The sequence below is a fragment of the Xiphias gladius genome, chromosome 1 (assembly GCF_016859285.1).
Source record: "Xiphias gladius isolate SHS-SW01 ecotype Sanya breed wild chromosome 1, ASM1685928v1, whole genome shotgun sequence".
Classification (NCBI taxonomy): Eukaryota; Metazoa; Chordata; class Actinopteri; order Istiophoriformes; family Xiphiidae; genus Xiphias; species Xiphias gladius.
This window is the reverse complement of record NC_053400.1, coordinates 19,859,306-19,873,139: the sequence shown is the minus strand read 5'-3', so window position 1 is coordinate 19,873,139 and position 13,834 is coordinate 19,859,306. Positions and strand designations below refer to the sequence as shown.

General features: G+C 38.7%; 1 protein-coding gene across 1 annotated transcript in view; it reads right to left on the bottom strand.

Annotated features, from left to right (window-relative positions):
- The window catches only part of galnt18b (UDP-N-acetyl-alpha-D-galactosamine:polypeptide N-acetylgalactosaminyltransferase 18b), a 78,120-nt gene extending 66,475 nt beyond the window's left edge, over positions 1-11,645 (bottom strand). Inside the window, exon 1 of the mRNA XM_040131312.1 lies at positions 11,405-11,645. Within this exon, the coding sequence (XP_039987246.1) occupies positions 11,405-11,642 (238 nt within the window). The 5' untranslated portion in view covers positions 11,643-11,645. The remainder of the gene's footprint in view (positions 1-11,404) is intronic.
- Between the last annotated feature and the right edge of the window lie 2,189 nt (positions 11,646-13,834).

Below are 13,834 nucleotides of genomic sequence, written 5' to 3'. Positions count from 1 at the left end.
CTTATCTCTGTTTAATTTAAATCTTTTCTAGTAGCCTTTATTTTTTGTACATTTTTTCCATGAAAACAGTCTGAAAGCAGCCTTTTCCTTCTGATAATTCAGAAATGTTGAACTGACAAAACACTAACACACAACTAGGCTTTTAGTGTTTACCATTGCCATTTACCATTGACATTTCACTCTAGGGTGAAAAGATATCATCAAGGTAACTTTCCACCTAAGACTAGGGCACAACTTCAGCCTTCAGCCAGAGTGGATTATATTAATGTCAGATGAGTTTTGTGACAGTGCAACAGTTGTGTCATGTTGCTAGTATGTGATCCCTTATAACGATAAATATTTTACATATTGTATATGATATATTATGGCATATGATGCTCCAAGACTTAGCATCTTTAGGTCTATATATAATATCCTGCAACATATGAAACCAAGTTTTTTTATTATAACAATTCAAGCATTTTATAGTACGTAAATATTTATAGTATGTACATTCTGTGTACATTAAGGTAGTATCTTTTGTCAGTTGAAGTAAGAAATGCTAATGGAGAAAGAACAAAGTGTAATTAATGATTGCATATGTATCTGCCTAAAGCCCAATTCCAACTGGGATAAAATTAGCCTTGAACCTCCTGTGATTAGGATTAAGACTTACTAAGCCTTTTGCACCTAGTTTATGACACATTTTCTCAGTTTCCGATCTGAAGCAAACTCTGCCTGTCTGCAGTGAAGGATTGTGCAAATAATGGGAGGAGATATGATAAGTGTGACTGGATTTAAAAAGTTTCAAGTAATTTGTGCAGGTGAATTTTGAATGGAAAACGTCTTGTTCCATGAGGAGTTGGTTTCAAAAAGTGCAGCTGTATAAAAAGGAAGCCCGGGGTGAGGAAGAGAGACTTGAATCTCTGTAAATGCTTTTCCCTCCACCTGTTTGTTATGTGCATTTTCAAATTGTCAAAAAAAAAAGAAAAAGATTCCTGAGTGGTGAATCCCAACTCTATAATTGTAGTGTATGTAAACATTTGTTATTTTTCATTTTCTCCTGTCAATTTTCTGTAAATTTGTTTAAAATTTGCACTAAACTTGGATGGAAACCTTGCTTACTAAACGAAAAAAAAAAAAAGTAATTAAGACTACAATTAGGAGTGGGGTATTGCAAGAAATATTAAACATATATGCCCTCTGGATGGCTTAAAACCACTGCTTAATACATGTAATATTAAAATCCTTCGACTGAGGAATAAATTCTGTGAAAATAGAGCTTCATGTTTTATTTTACAGATTACAAACCTGGCAGATTTGCACAGGATGAAGAACACAGACAATCACCGGAGGACACTAAGTAATTCTTGTCCTGAGTGAACAGAGCTTAGCTGTGATAAGCTGTAGAGATGAAAATTTACGTTGGTAGTGCGTTCGAGTACGCTCAGACATTTGTGTTGTTAGAGTCGGTGAACAATTACCTTTTTAATAGAAGAAACACGTCATCCATGCCTGCTATTTTTTATTTCTGGATTTGAGGGTCTGTGGCTCATCAGTGCAATGCTTTGTGGCAGATAACGACAGTTCCAGTTTTGTCTATATCAGCGATGGATTAATGATGAGTGAAGGTTGGGAAAATGTATTTTGATAGAAGATCTCAATTATAGTTAGCTTGATGAATCTCATTTCGAAGCCACAGTAATTCACTTCTGTATTGTCGAGCCTCATCCTGTGATCCATTTCCATCCTCCCCCATCATAACCTCACATCAGTAACAGCTGACTCAATAAAGATGAATCGTATACTGACTGCTGAAGTCCAATGTCTCATAGATAGATGAATCTGCTGAGTGGAAAAAAAAATGCAGCTTCAATCTAACACATGAAAAATAAAACAACTCATGTAGTCAGATTTAAGAGGTTAGTTAATAGAACTTTATTGAATTTACTGAAGAGCTGAACCGATTGACCTTGTGTACTGACGGCACACATGAGCTGCACATTATAAATCTGACATGCATAATGCACACTGCATGGGACATTGAATGCACCAGGCAGCAGCACAGACCAGTTTTCTTATAAATTTGTCTTACTTTTGTGGGACTGTGTATAGAGATTAAACAATTAGACAGTTAGTCTAATTTATTGGTAATGAATGAATTGTTTACTTTTTTTTTTTTTTAACCAAAAATAGGTTTTTTGACTGTTGGCCAGTCACCTTGGGCCTAGGAAATCCGGATAGCTATGTTTAACCGTTTCATGAAATTTTATGACCAAAATGATTAACTGATTAATCAAAAAATCTGCAGATTAGTTGATAATGAAAATAAGAGTGATAACACGTTGTGCTGTTGCATATGAAGTGATCCTTCTCTGTTACCACTTAAGACTCTCATTGGGAATTTAATCGTGGTGTGTTAAGCAGTGTGGTGACTTCGGTTTGAATTAATTACGTGTGTGTGTGTATATATATATATATATATATATATTTAAATACACACACATATACATACATATATATACACACACACACATATATATACAACAATATATACACACACACACACACATAATTATGTATACATTATCAGTTCAATCATGGCTTTTATTGCAAATAAGATATTAGCTGGTAAACTCACTCATAAAGTATACAACATGATAAATATGACGCAGCAAGTTTACATGTTTAGTACAACACTGATCAATATTACAATAAGGGAAGCTGATAACCATAATAAATTCTACTACAACATTGGGATTAAATTCCACACAAACATATACATATATGTATATATATATACATATGTATTACTACTTTGTTTATGTATTTGTTTTCTTGTTTCATTCAGCCTCTTAGATTTCAACATGTTGAAAAAGTTCCTGTGATTAAATACACTTTCAAAAGTTCTTTCAGCATAATGGATTTAAATCTCTGAAGGAAATGCCTAATATTATTTATTTTTGTTCCTGTGTTTTTCAGCATTAAAGTGGCCACATTTACAGATTTTTTATTTCTACAGGAAGCATTATCTATCTATAGCCGAAAATCGACAAATAACTTTTGCTATCACAAACTATTTCATGGGTTTCAAAATGTGTGCTAACAATTTCGATCATACAGTAAGAAAATGTCTTACCTCAGAAAAGAGAAGCTTACAGTGCTCTACTGCATGAGAAAATGACAGTCTACACTTGTTAATCAGTAGATGAAAACATTCTGTACATAATGGCATGGGTGTGTTTGAACCAGAGCACACTTCCTCACTTAGTGCCATTAATTATGAAAAGGAAAGTGCAGAGGAGGAGTGAGAAAAAAACAACTGCTGACAAATCTTAAAAGCATCAAGCAACAAAACACTTCAATTTGTTCGTACTGCTGTTGCCTTTACTGAAGATTTTGCAGCATGGAGATGAGGTGTAAAGATGTTACAATGGAGTATGAAATACTACTTATGAGGAAAAAAAGTAGGTGGCATTTTTTTTTTTTTGACAAACATTGATTTATATCCTTAAGGTATAAAAGCTATAGTCTGACCAATGAAACGCCTGGACTAAAACTTTCTCATGATGATGTTCAGTCTCAGAATTATGAGACTTGATTGGCCAAGTATGATTAAACATACAGGGAAACTGACTTTGGTTTTCAGTTACTCACACATGTGGCTGCCAAACAGGTCGGGTTTCCAAACATGTTGGTATCATTTTGGTAGAAATCACTTTCTAATATTACTTGCCTGAGATGCAAAAGTCTGTATAAACAATAAATGCGTATCATTAGAATCAGCTTACTTTTTCAGAAGACATAATGTTTTTGTATCACTAAAGTGTAACCAGTCATCAAGTCAGCCCAAGGAATGTCTTATATGATGGCTGCAGTATACCTCTAAAACCAGACATGTATTACAATTATTGCTGGATGTACAAACAAACAAAATCAGTTCTTCAACATAAAAATGTAGGGTTTGTAGGGCTGCATTAGAATGTTGCTGTGTTCAGAACGAAGTATGACGGGACCAGTGGAGATGGTAGGTGCAGTTCTAGCTCTTTTAAGACTTCCATTCATAGATTTTGTAAGGAGGGAGAAGGAATCGATGGGCTTTTAGAGTTATTTGCTCATTTATTGAACCTTTTTCATTTTTCTGGTCTTGGTTAAATATTTAAATAGTGAGGGTGTCCCATCTTGTGCTTCAAGTCAGTGTTGTATTTGAATTTAATTTTTAGGAGACAAGTTTGGAAAGTTGAGCATTTAGCATGCTAACGATCACATATTATTACAGATATTATTCTCAGTGGTTTGGAGAACAAACCAGGCGAGAAAGAGGACTCCAGACATCCCATATTTGCTATAGGAAGTCAGTCAATAGTATTTCATAAGATGATAGTAGTATGTGCAATGCGTTTCTGGGTTTTGAAGACTCTGTTACTGGCCAAAACTAATCCAATGCAGCTGTAAGACTACCCTGAAAATGTTTACAGTGTTTCTTTAACCAACCCCAATTAATGAAATGCTTATCTATACAGTAGATCATGGTATATCATTGCATACAGATAAATGGCTTGCTGTCAACTTGAGCTGTAACGTAAATTTCATACAGTCACAGCTAAACCATATTTCCATCTGACTTACAAGGGCTGTGTTCATATTTTTGTTGTGGCTGCAGAAAATCAGTAGGGAAAAAACTACATTGAGAATATTTGCAATAGTGAACTGATCTATTTAGTAGAAATTGTCAAGGGATGACCTTTGATTCGACACTCTTGTATGAGGCTTTTACACATCTAATTTATTCTCCTCATGATGATTTTGCCCTCTGGAGTCAGAATAATTAATTGTTTTCATTACCGAACACTCTCCAGTGTATTCATATCCCTGTATTTCAATAACTTCTCGATTTACTGGAATTACCACCCAGAATATCCCCCCATTTTATATTCCCACTCCTCACCCCCGACTCTCTTACATCTTACTGCAAGCAGGCTGAAAACAGCAAGTTCTGGGGGATGAATCACACTTGTAATAAATCTAGTAAGTACTGAATCTGTTCAATAAGACAAAGTGCAAGGAGATCAAGTAAAAAAGTGCACAGTAAGTGCTAGTTAGGCAACTTAAGGTGTTAGAGGTGTTAGGAGAGGTGGTGCTCTCGGAAGAGATGAGTCTCAAGAGTTTCTTGAAGACAGAGAGGGATGGCCCTGCTTGGTAGCTCGTTCCACCATTGGGGAACCACAAACAAGAACCGTCTGGACTGTGATTTCCTTGTGTGCAGGAACGGCAATGCAAGAAGGCGTTCCTTTGAGGAATGCAGTGGCCAAGAAGGCGAGAGATAACCATGACCTGTACCAAGAGTTGGGTGGCGTACTGAGTCAGGTAAGGCCTGATTTTTCTTATGTTGTATAATGCAAAACAACATGACCAGGAGACAGCTGCAACATGTTCAGAGAAGGATAGCTGGTCATCAAACATGACACCCAGGTTTCTTGCGACCATGGTTGGGGTGAAAGATAAAGAGGCGATTTTCATGTTGATATTGTGATGGAGAGATTGACTGACCTGAATGACAAAGAGTTCAGTTTTAGAGAGATTTAGTTGAAGGTGGCGTTACTTCATACATATGGATATGTCTTAGAGACAAGCCAAGATCAGTGCTGAGACTGTGGAGTCATATGATAATATGAGATCATATGATAATATAATATGAGAATCCATGTGAGTAGATAATTGGACCCAAGGAGATGGTGTATATTGCAAAGAGAAGGGGCCCCAGCACCGAGCCTCGGAGCACCCTTGTCGGGAAGGGATAGGATAAGGACATATGTCCTTGCCATGACACACTGAAAGAATGCTTAGTGAGATAGGAGACATACCTAGGAAGTGCTTTGCCCAAGATGCCCATATTTAAGAGTACAGATGGCAGGACACAGTGGTTCACCATGTCAAAGGCTGCTGATAGGTCTAGCAAAATAAGAACCGAGGCCTGCATCTCTGGCTGCCCTTAGGGCTTCTGTCATGGACAGCGGAGCTGTATCAGCAGAGTGGTCGCTCTTAAAGCCTTACTGATATGGATGAACGAGGTCAATCTGTGAGAAGAATTCTGAGACCTGTTTGAAAACAACCCTTTTGATAGCCTTAGACAAGTATGGAAGTAATGAAAACAGTTGGTAGTTTTCAACTTAAGCTGGGGTACAGCACACATGTAGTAGGATGGCTACCAGTCATGGGTTTTGATACCTTGCTTTCAGTGAGAGGGGTGAATGAGAGAAATGATGCATGTTTGACCTGTGGAGACGTGTAGTAGGGCTGCTATGTGTTCAAATAGAGGTTACTAGGCAAGTAACCTCAGACCTCCAACCAGCAGCAGTCCCCAGCTGTTTCTGCTGTTCCCCAGTCATCTGATCATCACCTGCCAGCACACCTGCCCCTCTGTCACCTTAATTAGCCACTCAGATTATGCTCACTGCTCTTCTGCCTGATTGGATTGTACCACTATGGGAGTAAGACCCAAGGAATTGACTAATTTATTTTTAAGTTATGGTAAACATCCCCTGTCAACACAACACATGATCAGGCTCACATAATGGCCATCAATTACACTGGAAAACAAAATTACAAAATAATCATCATCACCTTAGAAAAAAAATTAAGAAAAAAAACTGCATTTCACCCCTTCACCATGGCAGCAGCACTTCTGTGATTTGTTGCACCAATCTCCTACCTGCTGAGGTAATGAGGTCTTAGAGCTGCCAAATGAAATTATTTTGCAGAAGTAGTTACACGACAGATTTTTCAACACCCCAATCAACACTGGAAGTAAGCAGGTCTCTGCAAATGAAGCCCATTTTAAAAGAAGAGATTTTAACGAATTTCTGCAGCACTGAAGAAATCTGAGTCAATACACCCTTATAGCTTGATAACTTCATAACCTGACACCATATGACAACCATTCAAGCATTTTATAAATTGTGACAAGTTATATTATATTATCATTTACTAACTTTACTAAACAGATAAAACAATGATATGAGGAAAAATGTATTTATTCTGTAAAAAACAAGGTTACCTTCCTTTAAAACTGAAAATGAAAACAGTGTTTTGTCAGTTTTTCCTCCCAAAGGACTGAGGACCGAGAAACTGGAAGTTTGTATGAGTGTAACTTGTACTCTCCTGAGCTGCATACCATAACCTGCATGCACAAGCATGCACACAAACACCAGCACACGTCCATGTATACGCGTGCTCTCTTATTTCTCTCCCTCACTCATTTATTCTTCTACTGTATCAATTGTCACTCTGGAAAATCACATCAGATAAATACAAAAATATAACTGTCCTCTGAGCATCAGCAGAAGCCCTGATTTACTGAGCTTCTCAATTGACTTGACGGGTGGATTTGCTTGAAGCCATCTTGGGAACTGTCGCTATCATTTGCAACTAAATCAGCACTCTGTTAATGACTAGCTCTCGCAGGCCTCATGGCCTTTCAATCAGATGACACACTGGTAATGCACATTTTCAGAGGTCAAAGCAAGCCATCAAACAAGCTGCCTTTTCATGAATATCATCCTAATAAACAGGCCTTTGTTTTCTAAAAATACAAACCCTGCATTGACAGCATATCAGAATTCCACATAAAGTTTTGATTGCTTTAGTTTTCAAAGCTGCTGTGAATCACTTTTTAAAACATAAACTATTCAACTGAGGCATTGACTGTATTTAATTTAATTCAATTGAACAGCTGCAAGGATTAGCTGATTAATCGATTAGTTGATCGAAAGAAAATATTAATCAACTGTTTTGATAACTGATTAATTGTTTCAGTCATTTTTCAAGCAAAATGCCAAAATATTTTGGTGTGAGCTTCTGAAATGCGATGATTTGCTGTTTTTCTTTGTCATGTATGACAGCAAATTGAATATCCCCGGATTTTGGATTGTTAGTCAGACAAAAAAGCAAGATAATGAGAAGACATCACTATGGGCTCTGAGAAACTGAGTGCCATTTTTTCCACGTTTTTTTTTAAACATTTCATAGACGAAATAAAGAAAATGATCAACCAATTGTAGAATCAGGAAAATAATTGTTAGTTGCTGTCTGACTCTCTTTAATGCAACACTACCTATACTTCCTTTATCTGTGCAAGGGTGATTGTATGCAGCAGCCTGTCGCCCAGGTCAACAAATACCCACTCAATACACAGGAGGGAAAAAAAGCAGAGCAACACTGGTGATAACAAATAATCAAAGCCATACATGGAATTCGATAATATACTGTATACCTTGATAAATAAATATAGATTTCCAAAAATATTTAAACATAGAAATGACATATATTAGGTTATTTAATTACTGCATTTGCAACAAGTATGCAAACATAAAGTACTATAATAATTCTTTTCCTGTCACATTATAAGTATATTGAGGTATAACCTGACAAAGTCTTCTGTAGACTGTCTCTAGTGCAATAACATGTAGCTGCTAAATTTTTCCCTGATTTTTTTTTTTTTTTTTTTTTGAAAGCATAAAGCAGAGAGTGCAGCAAACAGCCCTCATGGTGGGCGTGTGTGAACCTGCTCTGTCCAACTATCCAATAAATTCTCCTCGGCTGACTGTATTTAATACAAGAAAGAGTTCAGTCGGTTTACATGCTGTTGCCACGTTGCTTTGTCCTGGTAACAGGCCACATAACTTTACCAGAAAGTAACAGGATAGGAATATTTCTGCCTCATCCGTGAGTGTGAAGATGACACCAGAGACATCTCTCTTGACTGTCCACAGTGAGTCAGCTCCAGTAAATGTTTCATTCTCACATGCAGAATTGCTCTGTGGTGTGAGAGCACACGTTGGAGTCCAGAGCAATAATACTAAGCGCGTCGTGTGTAGTATGTGACTGTGTTGCCAGGACCCTCTTAAGTGTGCAAGTCACAGAACTGAACTAGGGAATGCAAGAGTCAGAATATTTCTGTACTTGTCTCAAAACATGATATAGGAAGGAAATGTATTTTTAGAGATGTCAAAAGTGCAGTAATGACTCTCTGGCTCTGCCCGAAGCTCACTGACTGTTGATGCCGTCAGCCACTCACAGACTCAGATTATCGGCCTTTATTTGTAGCGGATACATTCAGAGCAATTATCAGAGAAATCCAGACAATATGGTTCGTACTTAAAGTGACATGTCATTTTGTTGGAACAGTTTTTATTGTTGCAAATGTGCACTGATATGACATCAACGGTCTCCTCCAGCATTAGCCCCAACAGATTCTGTTGTCAACAACGGCGCTAAAAATGACAAACACAGAGACTTAGTGTTGGTATTAATGTGATCTCTGTCATGTCCCTGCAGTTCATGTCAGGGGCCTGGAAACAGGTTCATAAAGTGAAATGAGCAGAAACACCCAAAGCAGCCACTAATGATGCTGGCTGTGTCTCAGCTCATGACAGAATGAGTGCTGAAAACTGAAAATGTTTGATATGCATGATTTTTTTTTTAAAAACTAATTACAGAATGAGTGTCCTAGTTTTAAAAGTGACATAAAAAGACAATGAGCCACGGCTAGTTTTTAAAGAACATTTGGGGTAATACACTTCCTTTCTTTCTAGTGGAGAGTTAGATGAGAAGACTGATTCGACTTTCATGTCTTTATGGTAAATATGAAGCTACACAGCCAGTTAGCTTAGCTTAGCATAAAGAAAATCCACCTACAAGCACCTCTAAAGATAGTTAATTAACATGTTATATATTGTTTGTTTGATCCAAAGAAAACCCTAGGTGTAAATACGATAAGTTGTCCTTTTACAAGGGGGTTATATGTGGAACTATTTCTGAGCAATGTGCCATAACTTCCGACAGAGCCAGGCTAGCTGTTTCTCCCTGTTACCATTTGTTTCTTTTGAGCTCAGCTAAGCAGCTGCTTGCTTTAGCTTTGTATTTATGGAAGAGATTTGAGAGGGGTTTCAATGTTCTCATCTAACTTCCTTCAAGAAAGCTAAATTGTATTTCCCAAAATGTCAAACTGTTCCTTAAAGCAGCCAAAAAGTCTGCAAGCTGAGATGTAGATCGTGTGGTCTGTCAAAAGATATAATATTAATTGAAATAAAGCACACATTAGCCCACTGATTCTTGAAACCATGGAAAAAACATGCTTTTGAGATTTTCTATGTATTGAATATATGTAAGTATTTTTTTAATATTTGCTAAAGTGGAAAATCACTGTAGAAATGTTCCCTGACCGTGCTGATTTTTTTTAAACCACAAATCTAGCATTAAATTATATTTTCTATCAGAGTAATTGGAAAAGTGGAAACATACACTTTGGAGGTAAGTCACAGGGGGCACTTGAACAAAGCTCTACCCGACTGATGCCTATGGGTGCCAAGGTGAAATGGAGACATGCCTCCAGGAAGAATGTTTACCCAAGCTTAGCATTGATCCTTATTGCGCAAAGATGCATGCATAGATGTCTGTCTGCATTTCATTTCTACACCAGCTCTGTGCCATTTGAAATTGGGTTCTGCCCAAAATGAGCGCCCCTTGTGATGACAAGAATAGCTCCTTTAAAGACACAGAAAGGAGAGAAATTAACTCTGTGTGATCAAGCGTAAAGTAACTGTACACCAGGAGTGGAGGAAAGGCTTGAAGGAATTTGAGAAAAAGGATTCCAGACATTCCTAAAAGTACAAGAACAAGTTCAAGTCAAATGATGTCTAAGGTGCAGGGAATGGGTTTTCAACAGTTTCATTTATGAACCCAGTTTATTCAGATGGGGTGAGAAGTTAGTGAAGGAGGTATGAAACACTCTCAGCAAGCATGCATAATGCTGCTTGGCGCTACGTTTTCAGGTGGAGTGTAGTACAAGATATGAGGAGCACTTTTCTAAAGAATGTGCAGCTGCTTTCAGCACAAGTGACATTCAAATTAACCTTAACAAAAGGCACGAGCAAGTATTAATAGTATTAATGAAGGAGAGGCAGAGTCATTCACTGTCTGTAAATCAGGACATAAATGTTGCATAATTTAAATTAAATTAAATTTATGGCAGAAATATAATAACATATTCTTATATTGCAGTCTACTAATAAGTACATATTCAGCTCGTGTATATGTAGTGCCATTCTCCAAAGTGTTAGGTTGCAGCCTCTCTGTACTAATCCTTTTCATGGGGAGGTGCCTTTGTCCTCTATCACACCCTACAAATAACTTGATCTTTAACAGGCAAAAGAAGTTCCTGCCCTGTCCATTTCCCAAAACGGACAACGCAAACACACAAGAGCACCTGGCAAACACAGCTTGTGAATTCACACTTAAAGTAAAAAGGTATTTACCCACTGAAACTTTGCCATAATGGAGCACGTATAGTGTCTGTAAAGTCATGCCGAGAATGCAGTTTTCTTCCAGCAGTAAGTTAAAAAAAAAAAAAAAACGGAGGCTTTACCTTGTATGTGCTGGTTGACCACATTCTCCAGCCGATCAAGTCTCTCAATGATCCGGAGAGTGTCGCCTCTTTTGTCACCCTCCAACTTTCTCTCCGGTAAAGGCATCGGGACTTTGATGTAAATATTGGCGATGTAATTGGTTACCCATCCGACATAGAGCAGGCAAACGATGTTGGTCATGCCGCTCAGGATCACGCATGTGGACACCAAAGTTTTGGTTCTCCTGGTGCAAGCCATGCCGACATCCCTCCATACAGCCTGCACTATCCCGTTATACCGGAGGACTGCTCGACAATCGCTCGCAAAAAAAAAAAAAAAACTGGAATAATGTAGTTATTTCCAGCGACTGTGCAGCGGTGCAATATCCGAATCGCCGAACCTTTACTTCCGAAGTAGAGCCTTGCGATTGTTTGGCGACGGGGAAACACCGGCTAGTGTCAAATACCTACAGGTGAAGGTCCCCTCTCCCGCTCCATTGCAAACCTGCATCGGCACCAGCTGCATGTGAGGATCGAGGAAGCCGGAGAGACGCCGAGCATCCTGCTGCAGCCAGTGGGAGGGATGGTGGGGACTGACAGCACTCCCTGCCGCACGCGTCCCCGCGCCGCACCGATTCACTGCGAAAGTGGATCCGAGCGGACCACGTCCCTAGACCAGGACGCTAGGTATTATAACCGGTTTCTTCGCACAGGACGAGACATTCGCGCTCACGTCAGTCCTAACACTGCACATGTGATGTTTGATTTCTCTCCTCGAGCCGTGAGACGGGTCCAGCTGAAACGCAGGGTCTCGGAGAGTTGTTGGTTATTTTCTCATACTCCCGAGCACGACTAGAAAGCGCTTTTGGACTTATTGCCAGCGGTCTTTTCGAACGAACATGGAAGAGTAAGCTGTCTGCTGCAATACTGGATCAAACCACGAGATAGAGACAGCGAGACTCCATCCGAAATCAAGGTGTGGTGGGGTCATGTTATAGGTCTGGCTCTGGTCCAGCTCACTATGTGAGACACGCAGGATGCAGAGGAGAGGCTGCGCTCATCTCATATGCTTCTGTAATTAGACCAGTGCAGGGAAAGATACCAGGCAGACTAATTACAGCAGATCTGCTCCGGGGGGAAAATACTGCAGACGAACTGAACTCGAGGAGCAGCAAGTTTAACCTGGTGAAGCAAATTGGTCATATTCCACCAAACTGTAAATTTCAGTCCAGGGGTATGTGGGCCTTTTTATTGCTTGGTTTTGGTCTCAGTTCTTGTTATTTCTGAAGCTGAGGAGAAAAATGGAGGCTCATTAAATGGCACAGCAAAAAGAAAGAGCTTAAATTGCAGCCATTGTGTAGAGGGCTTTTCCCATGTTCACTCTCAAAATACCATGCTCTAATTCTCAAATCTGTCGGAGTGCAATGTGCTCAGTGCGGCAGAGTGTCTGGATTTTGTGTGTCTGCCAGCAGTTTATTTATTTTCCTTTTCTATGTACCTGAGGCTGGTTGACTTGTCATTTCTCGCAAGTCATCCTCCTACTCTTTAAGAACATCAAATAATTTTATTTTTTTTAGGGACATCTTGCAATTCTCTGTCACTGAGGCTCCTCTAAATACATTCTGAATGAATGTTAGGTCTTTTCCTATATTTTTACTAAAGTCCTAGATTGTCTTTTGACAGTATTCTCCAGTATAATTTTTTCCAGATGAGTATTTGCTAATAACAGCCTTTGTCGTCCAATCTGCCAGACAGCTACAACACAGCAGGCTGCCAGAGTGAATGTATTATAGTCAGTGCTGAAAAAATAAATGTCACATCAATATAATGCTTGAATTATTTTTTAAATGGAATAAACATTATTGTTATGACACTTGATTTCCCATATTTTTCCTCAGTGACTGCAACATGTTTGCAAAGAAAACACTGACAAACTTTGTTTGCAACAATATCCACAGACACTGGCTTTTCAGAGCAAAATGCAATTGAATCGTCTTCCTTGTGGCTATCATTCACCTCCATTACTGAGGACAGTAGAGAGAACAAAATCAGTAAATTGAATTGACAGCTGGAAATATGGTGCCTTTTGAAAACGAAAAGCCTTAAACCCAGATTATTTTCAACTCCAATGCATATTACTTCACATTAAAAACATGTGAGGGTATCCATAATTGGCTCTAATTTATTTTGTCAGTCAAAAAGCAGCAGTGTTACCCGCTTTATCCTTCCCTCCATGATCCACATATAATGACAGACCACCTCCTCTGTCCTGTCTGCTCAGCAGCAGCCATTTATGGCTGTGAGATGATCAATGCAGCAGCATACTGCCCATTCATCTCAGCTAACAGACCTGCCAGAGTGAAAAAAGGTCATTTTTTTGGTTTGCAATATGTGAAGGGTTTTTCTGTTTTGTTAGTTACATGGACGTGATGAAAAAGTGTTTTCTCACTT